The sequence below is a fragment of the Gymnoscopelus braueri genome (assembly GCF_963280865.1).
Source record: "Gymnoscopelus braueri genome assembly, chromosome: 24".
NCBI classification, from domain to species: Eukaryota; Metazoa; Chordata; class Actinopteri; order Myctophiformes; family Myctophidae; genus Gymnoscopelus; species Gymnoscopelus braueri.
This window is the reverse complement of record NC_137626.1, coordinates 26,470,590-26,483,866: the sequence shown is the minus strand read 5'-3', so window position 1 is coordinate 26,483,866 and position 13,277 is coordinate 26,470,590. Positions and strand designations below refer to the sequence as shown.

Sequence of the window (13,277 nt, the reverse complement as noted above, 5' to 3'; positions counted from 1 at the left end):
CAAATTATTGGCTTAGGAATGTGACAAAAACAAAAAAATATCTATGAATTCAAGGCTCCAGATGGTCAGTAATCAATAGAAAAAAAGTTATTTTGGGGGTGAACTACCCCTTTAAGACATCATTAAAAGAGTCTGCTTTGCCAATTAGCTTGCATACCACAGTTACAGACATAATCTTAGTCATAGATTGGAATCCTGCTCATGCTCTGTATCACATGTCATCTCTCTTTCTACTCCATCTTTCCTGTAACTCTCTGCTACTAAAATGCAGAATTTAAACCAACATTATCAACAGTAGGTATCATTATTGGTGTAGACTGAGTTTAAAGTAAAAAAATAAACTCTCTCTCGCTATACATACACAAAAAACACCCTCCAATCACCACGGTTATGATCTGAAAACCAGCACAACTCAAGAATGGCAAGCAGACACCACGTTATGTAATGGTGTGATGGTGCATGCACACGCACACACACGCACACGTATATGTGTCTGTCTGTCTATGTGTGGGTGGGTATGGTTTGAGGCAAGGTGGGAACAGTGAAAGGAGGTATGTTCACAGGTCAAGTCACTCATTTAGAACAAAGAAGAAAGCTGGCAAGAGAGAGAGAGAGAGAGAGAGAGAGAGAGAGAGAGAGAGAGAGAGAGAGAGAGAGAGAGAGAGAGAGAGAGCACATACACTGAGCAAACCGCCTCCACACAAATTTTTACCCTTGTGGGTGTGGCGCTCCAACCCTCTGAATATGGAAATGAGCAGCGCATCTCTTCAAAAGTTGAACTGCTTTCTACTCGAGTGGCCCAGGGCCAAAAAACGCTGGACAGCAACTGCGCTGAAACGCAATTCTTGGCACTAGGAAGAGCGCTCGTGGCGCGTCTTTATCGTAGAAATGCATGGCAGAAATGCGCTGGCAGCTCAATAAATGCTTTCTGTGAACACGGCTCCTTAGACAGACAATGAACTAGAGGTCGTTCGATATGGATGTTTCAAGGCCGATACCAATCATTTTGAGGACAGGAAGGTCAGGAAGGCTCTCACTCTCTCTTTCTCTCTGTCAAAGATTCCAATATCCATAATTAATGTAGCAAACTCAAAATTAAACTGATTCCAGTGTCTGCACATGTCTTTCATTCTAGACAGGCATATGTATGTTGTATATCCTATTTTACATTTCACATAGGCCTACTTTAAACACTTATTTTACTGGCTATTACGAGTAGTGCTTGAAATGTTCTTTTTATGCATTCAAAATACATGTGCAAATGTTTGTTATTATATTGTATGTACAGTATATCCTGTTACTGTACATACCAGTAAAGCCAATGACCCTCTATTTATATCTTAAGATTAACAGTAATGACATGTGCATGAGCGTTCAAAAATCCTAATATTAAAAGCAAAAAGAAACTGGTTCAGAAGGACCAGTGGTGAAATGACAATGATGCAATGAAAAGAAAGAATGCCTGAAACTCACCTGAGAGATGCTTGCTTTATTTCTCATACAATAATTACTTTCACTTTCACCCTGGTATCCCTATTGTTGGTATTATAGGTGAATTACAAAGATTGCAACTATGTCCAGATAAGGATTTTCACTTTCACCTTGGTATCCCTATTTTTGGTATTATAGGTAAACACTCTGTATTATAGGTGAATTACAAAGATTGCAACTATGTCCAGATAAGGACATAGTTGCTAAAGATTTTTTTTAGCAAAAATAGCAGATCTACAAGCTCACAAGACATCGCATCACAACGCTTTCTAAGCTTGTAGATGTTGTACAGTAGATGTTTTCGCTATTTGTTGTATGAGTGACGAAGTCTAGAGAGCTTAAGCGGTTATGTCTATGCAATGATGACAAATATAGCATTGTGTCTATTGAGATGTGAAGTGTCATTATGTCAGTAGCCTTTTCTCAATAAAGTTTTTCAGTTGGCACTGGAATACCTGCTTTAAAAAGCCATGTCAATACTTTCTTGGCAGAAATATATATATATATAATATAATAATATTTAAAGAAATATTGTAGTATTGTAACAATAAGTTTAAAGATTTTGCAATGAACCGTGAAGCCATACTCAAACTATCTCATACCATCCATAGTGAATGTGGTGTGCTATAATACTATTGGGCCACGGCATCAGAGAACACACTAATGGTTGGTGTCAGCACTTCTGAGTCCTGAGCACAGCTCACGTCTATAGAAGTACAGATTAGAGATTATGCCAAGCAATCAAGCAAAAAGATCAATGTGTATGTCCCCTCTCTCTGGGATTATGAACAGTGTCTGTGTTCGGCACTCATTTTCCAGTTCATAAACTGTGCTTCGCTCAGTGTCATGCACTGCACTAAAGAGACTCTCTTCTCCTCCAATCAAGACCATGAACTCCCATTTACCGTAATTAAGTCTGTAAACATAACCGTAACACTGTACTTGTACTGCACATTGAACGTGTGAGTACATGAGTGTATGGTGGTGTTCATCAAGCAGAATGTTGGACATACAGCATGAACTCACAAGAAGTAGCCCTGGCTAGCTCTAAAGCCCGATTCATACTGTGTCGCGCGTTGGAAATAGCAGACCTACAAGCTCACAACGCGTCACATTCGCGACATATTGTGAGCTTGTAGATCTGCTATTTTCGGCGCACAACTCCGTTCCCCCGTAGGATGTGATAGGTATATAAAAAAATAGGCTTAAGAGAAACTCAATGGGTATGGCAGGTCTGAGTCGACCATTTCCACTGGGACAACCCCTGCTAAGAAATCTTAGATGCTGTAAAAACTACACCACATACCTTGGAATACTCCTTATCTTTATAGGAATGGGTAATGATCAGTATGTTACGTGTTTTATTGACTTGTATATATATATGTATTTATGTGTACTGTATATACTTCCATGTTTTTACAGTATCTCAACATTACGTGGCAAATATATATTTATTTACATACTCTAGTTACACTATATACACACTACGTTATTGCATATTATACAGTTAATGTATCATGCTGTAGTATTTGTATAGAATGCATGTATGCATTCCATTGCACATCTTCCAAGATCATCACTGATCACATATTCATTTGCGCACAGTACACAACTCTGTATAATGTATAGTACATCTCCTTGTATTGCCATTCTATTTTTGGAGTATGCTAACAAGCATTTCCTTGCACATTGTACAAGTATTAACTGTGTGTCTCACAGAAAAAGTGGAACTTGAACTTGAATGGTAAGTCTATCAATGCTGTCTGAAGCAGGAAATTGAAAGCAAAGATTGTCCTTCAAGATCAAATACTACTCCAGCCATTCTGGGGCGTCTTGGAGGGCGTAGAGTTAGTGCCTCCAGCTTGGCCGGGCGGTGGGCACTCCAACAAACACAAATCACAGTGTCACGGGTGGGAAGCCATCGAGGATCATATCGTCATTCCGGGTGGAGACCTTGTATGTCCAAAACCGTTAATGTAGTTATTATTTATTTAGTCACAAGCTCGCCCCTTGCTGATACTTTTCACCGGCTCAATATTTATAAAAAACACAGACTTCCACTTTTACTACTCACTAACAGGTGAAAGTGGATGGTGTCTCCATGTGTATCAGAACATGTGATTGTCCACACTAGAGATCTTCTGAAACCAAGCTGGTAAAATAATAATGTAAAGAGTTTAAAACATTAGTGCAACATCAACTGAAGCATTCAAAATACAAAATAATTATTTACTGTTCATAAAATATCCTCATGTGATATATTACTTTGGTATGTTACTGAGGGGTCTGGGGACCTGTTGGGTTAGGTCTATTGCAGGAAGAGACTCTTCCCTAAGTTTCTATGATTTGAGTATTATTATTTTATTTATTTATTTTGTATTCTCCTAAACAAGAAACCAGGAATGCAAGCTGGAGCACCCTCTCTGGGTTATTTTAGGCAGAGGGTGCAGACAATTTAAAGCATTTTAATTTACCCAATTCATTACGAGCAGTAATGTACAGCAGAACGGAATCTTTTATTGAAGTGGTGCATATGGGTAGTAATTCTCGCTGAGAATGTTTGACAGTTTGAGCAGATCTCAGTGGGGTAACTGATCTTTGAAGAAGACCAAGCCTTTGAAATGCAATCCAACACTTCTTAACAGCCCTGTCCAATCACCCATTTTTACCAGAGATGTCAACATTAGACACGAGTCACTATATGACAAACTGATTCTCACACATTAAACCCTATGACATTCACTGTCTGTTCACTTTGCCATAAACAAATTGTGTTTTGTTTTAAGTCTAAAAGAGAGACCACTGCAATAGTAAATTACTTTGCTAAACTGTGTACATAACCCCAAGCTACATTTCAGCTTCTAGCTCTGCACCGCAAATCTTCAGCATCTTAACGGGTGATAAGCTTATGGTCGCAGCATTCCAGCTGTCAAATACACACACACACACACAAACACACACACACACACACACACACACACACACACACACACACACACACACACACACACACACACACACACACACACACACACACACACACACACACACACACACACACACACACACACACAATAATGTCTGCTGGCACAGACAACAAGCAGGCCGTCCTTAAATCTAGTCCTATTTCTGGTTTTACATTAGTGTCATTGGTGGGTTCAGTGAGCTGACATCACCCACATCACTGGAATAGGCCCCTCTATAAGCCCCAGAACCTGAATTAGACAGATAGGAATGCCACAATGCCATTGTAAATGTGACTGGTACAGTAGACATACCAGTAGAGTGACCTACAAAGTGTCCAAAAGTAGAATAAGATTAATACTATTTCAATTTGAGAATTTCTTTAGGTTAGTTGCAGTTAAAAAAAAAACAAGAGCATGTACATGGGTCATTCTAGGTCATACTTTGACTTGAGCAGGCTTGCATTCCCTTATAACACTAAATTCTAGTTTATAATGGCCTCACTGGACAGTGATACCTGCAGGGTTATGAATGTGCTATCATCATAGCTTTTTTTTTAAACGACATTGAATAGGGACACCCTCCCCTTTGCACATTACATCATAGCTCTAGAGGAAGAAGAAAATCACATAGCATAAACTCAAGAGACATGGTGGCAACCACCACCACTGAGAATATCTACCACAGTTTAAAAACTGCATGTAATTGTAAAATTGTGGTTTTGTTGCTGAGATGAGAACACTATTTCCCTTGTGTTGTGTTATGTTAGCTATCCACCTTTTTCCCAGCAGACATTTTGACAGGTAAAGACAGCAGAATGTAATAACATAAATTGTGGGTGTGTTTCAATTGTGCTGTTGTGTGCCAGCATGGACAGTACAGTACAGTTAACTTCATGCTGGGCTGGCATACTGGAACACCTAAAAGTTAATTACTTTCAGCTGTGTTTAGCCTACTTGTCAAAATGTCTGCTGTCAAAATAGTCCATTGCTCTCTAGACTATAATTGAAAACATATTTTAAAATGTATTTGATGTTGTTGAATTCAACAACACCAAATTCATGTTGAATATCATAATGTTTTTTATGGGATCAGGCCAATTCAATTTGAAGCAGTGATTAATGAATTTGTATGGTCTTTTGCAACAGATTTTTTTACCAAATAGGTACATACAAACATGTCTAAAATGCAAGAGAAACATGCAATTATGCATACAGAGAGAGAGAGAGAGAGAGAGAGAGAGAGAGAGAGAGAGAGAGAGAGAGAGAGAGAGAGAGAGAGAGAGAGAACGTATAATATAACAAGATGACAACTCTCTTCTTGACAGGTATGACATATTCTGAGACAGGACAAGCATGTGGGAAATAAGAACCTACAATCACAGTCATCTAAACCGGTGGTTCTCAACCCTTCGAGGCCGTGACCCCCAAAATATAATATTTGAACTGAGGGCCCCCCACCCTGACAAGCACTTGGAATTGTAGTAGTTGAGGCATTACATTTAGTTTGACTCTGCTCCACAGATACATATTGTGGAAAATAGCATATCTACAAGCTCACAACGCCTCGCGTTGGGAGCCGTTGTGAGCTTGTAGATCGGCTATTTTCACAATTTTTGCCTGTGTCTTATATTATTTGACAATTTGGCCAATGTTTGACCAGTTTTTATGGTATAGTTTGTTTATTACTTTTGACGCAGTAATGGTCTTTTTTCTTTAGGCTTTTTTTTGGTCACTTCACTGTCATCTGGGGACCCCCCCCAAATATCATGTGGGGACCCCCCTGTCCCGACCATAGACTGTTTAAAAAGAATGTAAATTAAGCCGATTGTTCAGCAATTTCAAATCCGCCATCTTTCAATATCGTGTCATATCGCGTCATATCCTGCAGAATGAGACCAGACCATTATTGGTTGGGTAGCTTGTCAATCAAAGGCGGGGGCGGGGAATAAATGCTATTGGTTGTGCATCTTGTCAATCAAATCATCCCGCCCCTCCTAGAGCATAACCTACTTTATCGTCAAATTTAAAATAAATGGGACCATAGTTTAATAAAACGCATATCATGATGATTGAAAGGAAACTTTAAACTAGCGACTGGAAGCATATGACAATTTTTATTAAGGTAAGAAAATCTAGTCTAAAGTTTGTCAAAAACCCATTCGCTTGCGTTAAGATAAATTATTTCTGGCACCAGCAGGGGTAAAATAGCGAAACTACAGGCGATTCATATGAACTGTCTCTTCCGTATTGGAGTCAATGTAAAAATCTCAAGCTGGCCCCTTGGTCCCGACCCACAGGTTGAGAACCACTGATCTAACTGTCCACAGTTTAGTCTTTAACTCTGCATCCATCCAGACAAAGGTGCAATCTCACTACATTTGCTACATCAAAACACACCACCAGATACACCCATTCTCTGTGGGCGTAGTAGTATAGAGTCTTCATTCTAGATCCTATTAAGCGCTCTCTCACACACACACACACACACACACAGCCGTATAGAAGGTGTTTCAATCAAGTTGATCATGTATTAATTATTTAGATTAGATCTTTTAGATCCCAGCAGTCATATACGCACAGACCATCTCTTACAGGCGTAAACACTCGACCAGTCGAGAGAGTAACCGGAAGACTCGCCCCAAAACACGCTCGCCCCAATTTTTTCCACGGACCACTCGCCCCTAGCGGTTCTTGCATTCTTATATTTGTTTTACTGAGGATAAGGTTAGAAATAAGTTTAGGTTTAGGCATAGTTTTACTGAGGTTACGATTAGGAATACGGTTAGGTTTAGGCATAGTTTACTGAGGTTACGTCTAGGAATAAGGTTGGTTTAGGCATAGATTACTGAGGTTCAGTGGTGTAATGGTGATTTTCTTTTCGGCGGTACGGTACGGCGGTGGCGTGCACGCGCGTGCACCATACTGTGCCGTACATGCGCATGCGCGTGAAAAAATACTGGCCAAGCGCTGTGGTGTCCCGTCCAACGCGACCAAAACACCACTGCTGAGGTTGCGTTTAGGAATAAGGTTAGGTTTAGGCATAGTTTACTGAGGTCACGTTTAGGAAAAAGGTTAGGTTTAGGCATAGTTTACTGAGGTTACGTTTAGGAATAAGGTTAGGTTTAGGCATAGTTTACTGAGGTTACGTTTAGGAATAAGGTTAGGTTTATGTATAGTTTTACTGAGGAGGAATTCTTTGAGACACACATACGTATTTTGGGGCGTGGCCGAATCGGCCATTCCTTCACTGGGTGAAACAACACAGCTTTCACCATTGGAATTGCATTACGGAACGTACACATTGTTACTTTTTATGGGTTTATTTCATCATAGCGCAACATATGGTGAAGTATTATAGAGCAACAACCACTGATCTTGTGAAAAATTATAACGGGACCGCCACATATTCTAAACTTTCCGCAATTCTGCCAATAATCATATTCTATGAGACACATCTGAGTTTTTTCCCGGGTCAAACAAGGGAATCACGTGACGTTGATCCCCTTCCATTCGCTACTAGGGCGTGCACGCGCGTGCACCGTACTGTGCCGTACATGCGCATGCGCGTGAAAAAATACTGGCCAAGCGCTGTGGTGTGCCGTCCAACGCGACCAAAACACCACTGCTGAGGTTGCGTTTAGGAATAAGGTTAGGTTTAGGCATAGTTTACTGAGGTCACGTTTAGGAATAAGGTTAGGTCCAGGCATAGTTTACTGAGGTTACGTTTAGGAATAAGGTTATAAGGTTTAGGCATAGTTTATTGAGGTTACGTTTAGGAATAAGGTTATAGGTTTAGGCATAGTTTTACTGAGGTTACGTTTAGGAATAAGGTTAGGTTTAGGCATAGTTTACTGAGGTTACGTTTAGGAATAAGGTTAGGTTTAGGCATAGTTTTACTGAGGTTACGTTTAGGAATAAGGTTAGGTTTAGGCATAGTTTTACTGAGGTTACGTTTAGGAATAAGGTTAGGTTTAGGCATAGTTTTACTGAGGTTACGTTTAGGAATAAGGAAAGGCTTAGGCATAGTTTACTGAGGTTACGTTTAGCAGGAACACCAGGTGGCGACCGTTCCAAGGTAGCCGGATTTGCCCCGGGGGCGACTGTGTTTTGGGGCGAGCGTTCTGCATGCATCTGATCTGTAACAAGATCTCAAGACATCCCGATGCCTCTGAATGAACAGTCTACACACACCTTTCCTAAAACAATGCCGTCCTGCGCTCAGGCCGAGTTGAGTGGCTACTGCGCACACGCACACGCACACGCCTTTATTACGATGGCCTCTTTTTTTTATGTCCCTGCTCATTAGTCAGAAACAGGGTAATGACGGTGATGATCCCACACACACGGCTGCAACAAAGCAAGGCAAATTAGCATTAATAATATGCTCCATAAAACAGACGGTGAGCCGCAATTCTCCGACCACCACAACCCCCCCCCCCCCCCTCATCCGTCTGCCAAGCACCAAAAAATGTCAACCATAAAACAATTATGCATATTTGAATTATTTTTTATTCCCCGCTGGTTTGTTTCGATGAATTGAATACACAGGACCCCAATGGAAACAAGCCATAGTGCTTTTTGGGGTTTAATCCTTTTAGCATCCTTTTGTATAGAACTGTACTTGCTGTGCTTTTTTTTTTGCTTAATAAAGCATTCAATCAATCAATCAGATCAATTGTCTTGCATTGATGTCGTACAAAGAGGGTCTGAGCCCCCCATGGTCGCTATTGTGTCGCGCACCGAGAAGCCATTGCCAGGTTAAAGCGCGCAGCCAGGCGAGGAGGAGGAGGAGAGGAGGAGGCGAGGGAACTAAATCTCTCCAAAAACGTGCAACAAAAATGTCACCGATGTAATATTCCGTACCTTTGCTCTCTTGTCCTTCGTCTTGATTCTCCTCCGCATTATTAGACTCCAAGGTAGGCTTTGTTCCATCCATTTTGAAATAGTTTCCCCTTTGGTTGTGGCACTTGTACCCTGTATGACTGACTGGATGCAGTATCCTGAAGACTTGTCTGGTGCTCCCTTTCTCTCTCTCTCTCTCTCTCTCTCCCTCCCTCGGCTTTCTCTCTCTCGGTCGCTCTCTCTCTCTCTCTCTCTCTCTCTCTCTCTCTCTCTCTCTCTCTCTCTCTCTCTCTCGCGCCGCTTTTTCTATTAACCAGCCACCTCCCCGTCAACCCTCTTTGTATTTTACAATCCCTTTTCAAGACGTCGACGTATTTGCGCTATCAGATGGATTGGGTTTATTTAGCTTCAGATTCTGATTAACCAATGGAACCCAAACGATGCTTTAGGGTACGTCACACACAAGCCGACTTTGGACAAGGATGATGATGATGATGATGAGAGTGGTGCTGATGTGATGTCAAGACGCTTTTTGAAGGAGATAGGATTATTTATGTCAATAGGAGATATTTCTGTCATGCTAGTGCAGCAGATTAATGACATAATCATTCACTTTGTGATGCAAGCATGCAATTTGGTAGCCCTGAAACATGACTGTCATACCATGACAGTCATGGTGCCGAGTCCCCCTGGTCTAAAGTTGTGTTCGATTTTTTCACATTGCCATCTCTCACATAAACATAAACGTTCAGATTTCAAATATAAAGTGCTTACCACCGAGCCACGGATGTTACAAGGCGATGCGGACCGCGATGAGTACCCGTATCTCCCGTATTGTTCAATAAAAAGCATTTTAATCCCATCGCCGGCCATTTTCTTTTTTTGTTTTTTTTTGTTTTGTAATGTATCAGAGTGCAATACACCTCCCAACCATTAGTGTCGCATGGTTGAAAGTATAGGAGACAATTTGGAGAAAATGGACGGCGATGGGATTAAAATGCTTTTTATTGAACAATACGGGAGATACGGGTACTCATCGCGGTCCACATCGCCTTGTAACATCCGTGGCTCGGTGGTAAGCACTTTATATTTGAAATCTGAACGTTTATGTTTATGTGAGCGATGGCAATCTGAAAAAATCGAACAAAACTTTAGACCAGGGGGACAGGGCACCATGACGCTTGTATACAAGCGTCATGTGAACCATGGCTAGCAATTTGGCACAAATACTCTGTAAGGGCCAGTCTTATGGAAAAAGCCGCTGTCCACTCAAATTTCCAAGATGGCAACCGTTTTTTCAAGATGGCCGCCACCTTAGCGGAGCAGATAGTGATCTAATCTTTCAGCTTGCGATACAAGGATGAAATTTGGCACAAACTCTGTAAGGGCCACTCTTATGGAATAAGGCGCTGGCCACTCAAAAATCCAAGGTGGCAACCATTTTTTCAAGGTGGCCGCCACCTTAGCGGAGCAGATAGTGATATAATATTTCAGGTTGTGTTACAAGGATGAAATTTGGCACAAACAAATAAGGTCCACTAGTGTGAAAAACAGTGCTGGCATGCATTCATGTATACTTACCACTCAAAAAATGAGTTAATGTATACTTACCCGGAAGGTGTACACTCAGCGCCGGTTCTAGGCTGAACAGCGCTCTAGGCGAGATTCCTCTGATGCGCGCGAAGCGCGCGTGCGGCGGTCCCTCGCGCGCGCACAACATTTTCCGGGTTTTGGGCGGATTATGATACGTTTTTGGCTACTTTATTTCGGTTTTAGGGTTAGGGTTAGGATTAGGGTTAGGTTAGGGTTATGTTATCTAATTCTGATTTTACAGATTTATTATCATTATAATTTTGTTTTCCCGACTTTTTTTGCCGCCTCTCCAAACTGCCGCTCTAGGCGGCCGCCTAGGTTGCCTGTATGGACGCGCCGGCCCTGTATACACTACAGATCATACAAGACTTAAAAGGCACTGGACGAATGATCGGGATAGGTGTAGGTCACCCAAACCTAGTTGTATCCCATACCTGAATGTGCTGTATCACTTTGATTAAGTTGGTAAAAGGATAGTCCCTCGGCCTCAGAAATCAATCCCCAAAAAAATGCAAATCCAATGTTAGTCAACAGGCAAACTGATTGGAAGAAATGTTGTCTTTTTCTGGAAGACAAAAAATAATGATGCCCTAGTATCACCTACAACCCATCATGTTCCCCAACATGATGGTTCACCATGCTTGCCACCAATGTTCCACTCTTTCATGAGATCAATCAAATGCCAATGATCCTGGACCCGGCAAGGCTGGATGAAGGTGGTGGTATAGAAGCTACTTTGATCTTTGATCTACTTTTATCTTGGATTTTTGAGAGGCCAACGGCCTTTTCCATAAGACTGGCCCTTACAGAGTATTTGTGCCAAATTTCATCCTTGTACCACAACTTGAAAGATAATATCACTATCTGCTCGCTAGGTGGCGGCCATCTAAAAAAAAAAAAACGCTTGCCATCTTGGATTTTTGAGTGGCTAGTGCCTTTTTCCATAAGAGTGGCCCTTACAGAGTATTTGTGCCAAATGTCATCCTTGTATCACAACCTGAAAGATTATCACTATCTGCTCCGCTAAGGCGGTGGCCATCTTGAAAAAATGGTTGCCACCTTGGATTTTTGAGCGGCCAGAACCTTCCTCCATAAGAGTGGCCCTTTCAGAGTATTTGTGCCAAATTTCATCCTTGTATCACAACCTGAAATATTATATCATTATCTGCTCCGCTAAGGTGGTAGCCATCTTGGGAAAAAATGGTCGCCATCTTGGATATTTGAGTGGCCAGCACCTTTTTCCTAACCTGACTCTGCCAGATGGGGGCGGTATTGAGTAACCACGTTCCTCAAAACAAATGTGTGACGCAAGCTTCTTGGATCTGGAAGCGTCAGGTTACCTTTTTCCATAAATAATAATAATAATCCTTACAGAGTATTTGTGCCAAAATTTGCTATTAAACTGCTGTACTATGCTGCATCATTATCCCTCATTATCCCAAGTAAATGTCAATTTATTTCATCAAGTAGCTGTCTCTCTGTTTTTCACTCTCTTTGTAATGCACCCCCCCCCACAATTTTTCTAAAGCATTTTCACCGCTTACTTTATATCAGACGCACAAAATGTGCAATAGATAGCTAAATGTGCAACAAGCCTGTATGAGTACTCCCTCTCTCTTTCACGCACGCACGCATGCACACACGCACACACATTGATTGATTGATTGATTGAATACTTTATTAACAAAATAGTACAGGTGCAATTACAAGATAATGTTAAAAGGATAACACAAAAAGTCCTATGGGCTTGTTTCCATTGTGGTCCTGTGTGTACACACACACACACGCACGCACACACACACACACACACGCACACGCACGCGCACGCGCACACGCACACACACACACACACACACACACACACACACACACACACACACACACACACCTGAATTTCCCCACAGGGATCAATAGGCTATATCACACACGCACGTGCACGAGCAAACACCCCCTTAACACCCCCTCTCCATCTGGAGACTTGAGGGATAGAGGGAGAGTGGAAGGGTGGGGGTAGGGGAAAGAAAGCAAAAAAAGTTACTTGTATAAATCTTTTTTTTTTTTTAAAGGTAGATAGGGCTAGAAGTGAGAGTGGCAGAGACAGTGTGGAACACAAGAGAAGCATGATTATCACCCCAAAAAATCCTGTACTGTATATTGTCATTTTTATATGAACTACAATGCATGGTCTACTTTATTCATACCGGTTCATCCAACCCTTTGTCTCTGAAAGAGAGCTGATTGGCCGGGGATACAAAATCCACTCTCACCATCCAATGACAGAGACCTACAGTAGGCAGGATCCTGAATCCACAAGAAAAACATGGAAGTGGGTGTGTCCACTGGCCAGCAAGCTGAGCGGGCTTGCTCTGGGCTCCAGTTCACCTC

At 41.6% G+C, this 13,277-nt stretch overlaps 1 protein-coding gene across 1 annotated transcript in view; it reads right to left on the bottom strand.

The window, feature by feature from the left end:
• The window catches only part of LOC308080884 (neuronal membrane glycoprotein M6-b-like), a 37,061-nt gene extending 27,561 nt beyond the window's left edge, over positions 1 to 9,500 (bottom strand). The window contains exon 1 of the mRNA XM_080422944.1: positions 9,321 to 9,500. Within this exon, the coding sequence (XP_080279070.1) occupies positions 9,321 to 9,393 (73 nt within the window). The 5' untranslated portion in view covers positions 9,394 to 9,500. The remainder of the gene's footprint in view (positions 1 to 9,320) is intronic.
• Between the last annotated feature and the right edge of the window lie 3,777 nt (positions 9,501 to 13,277).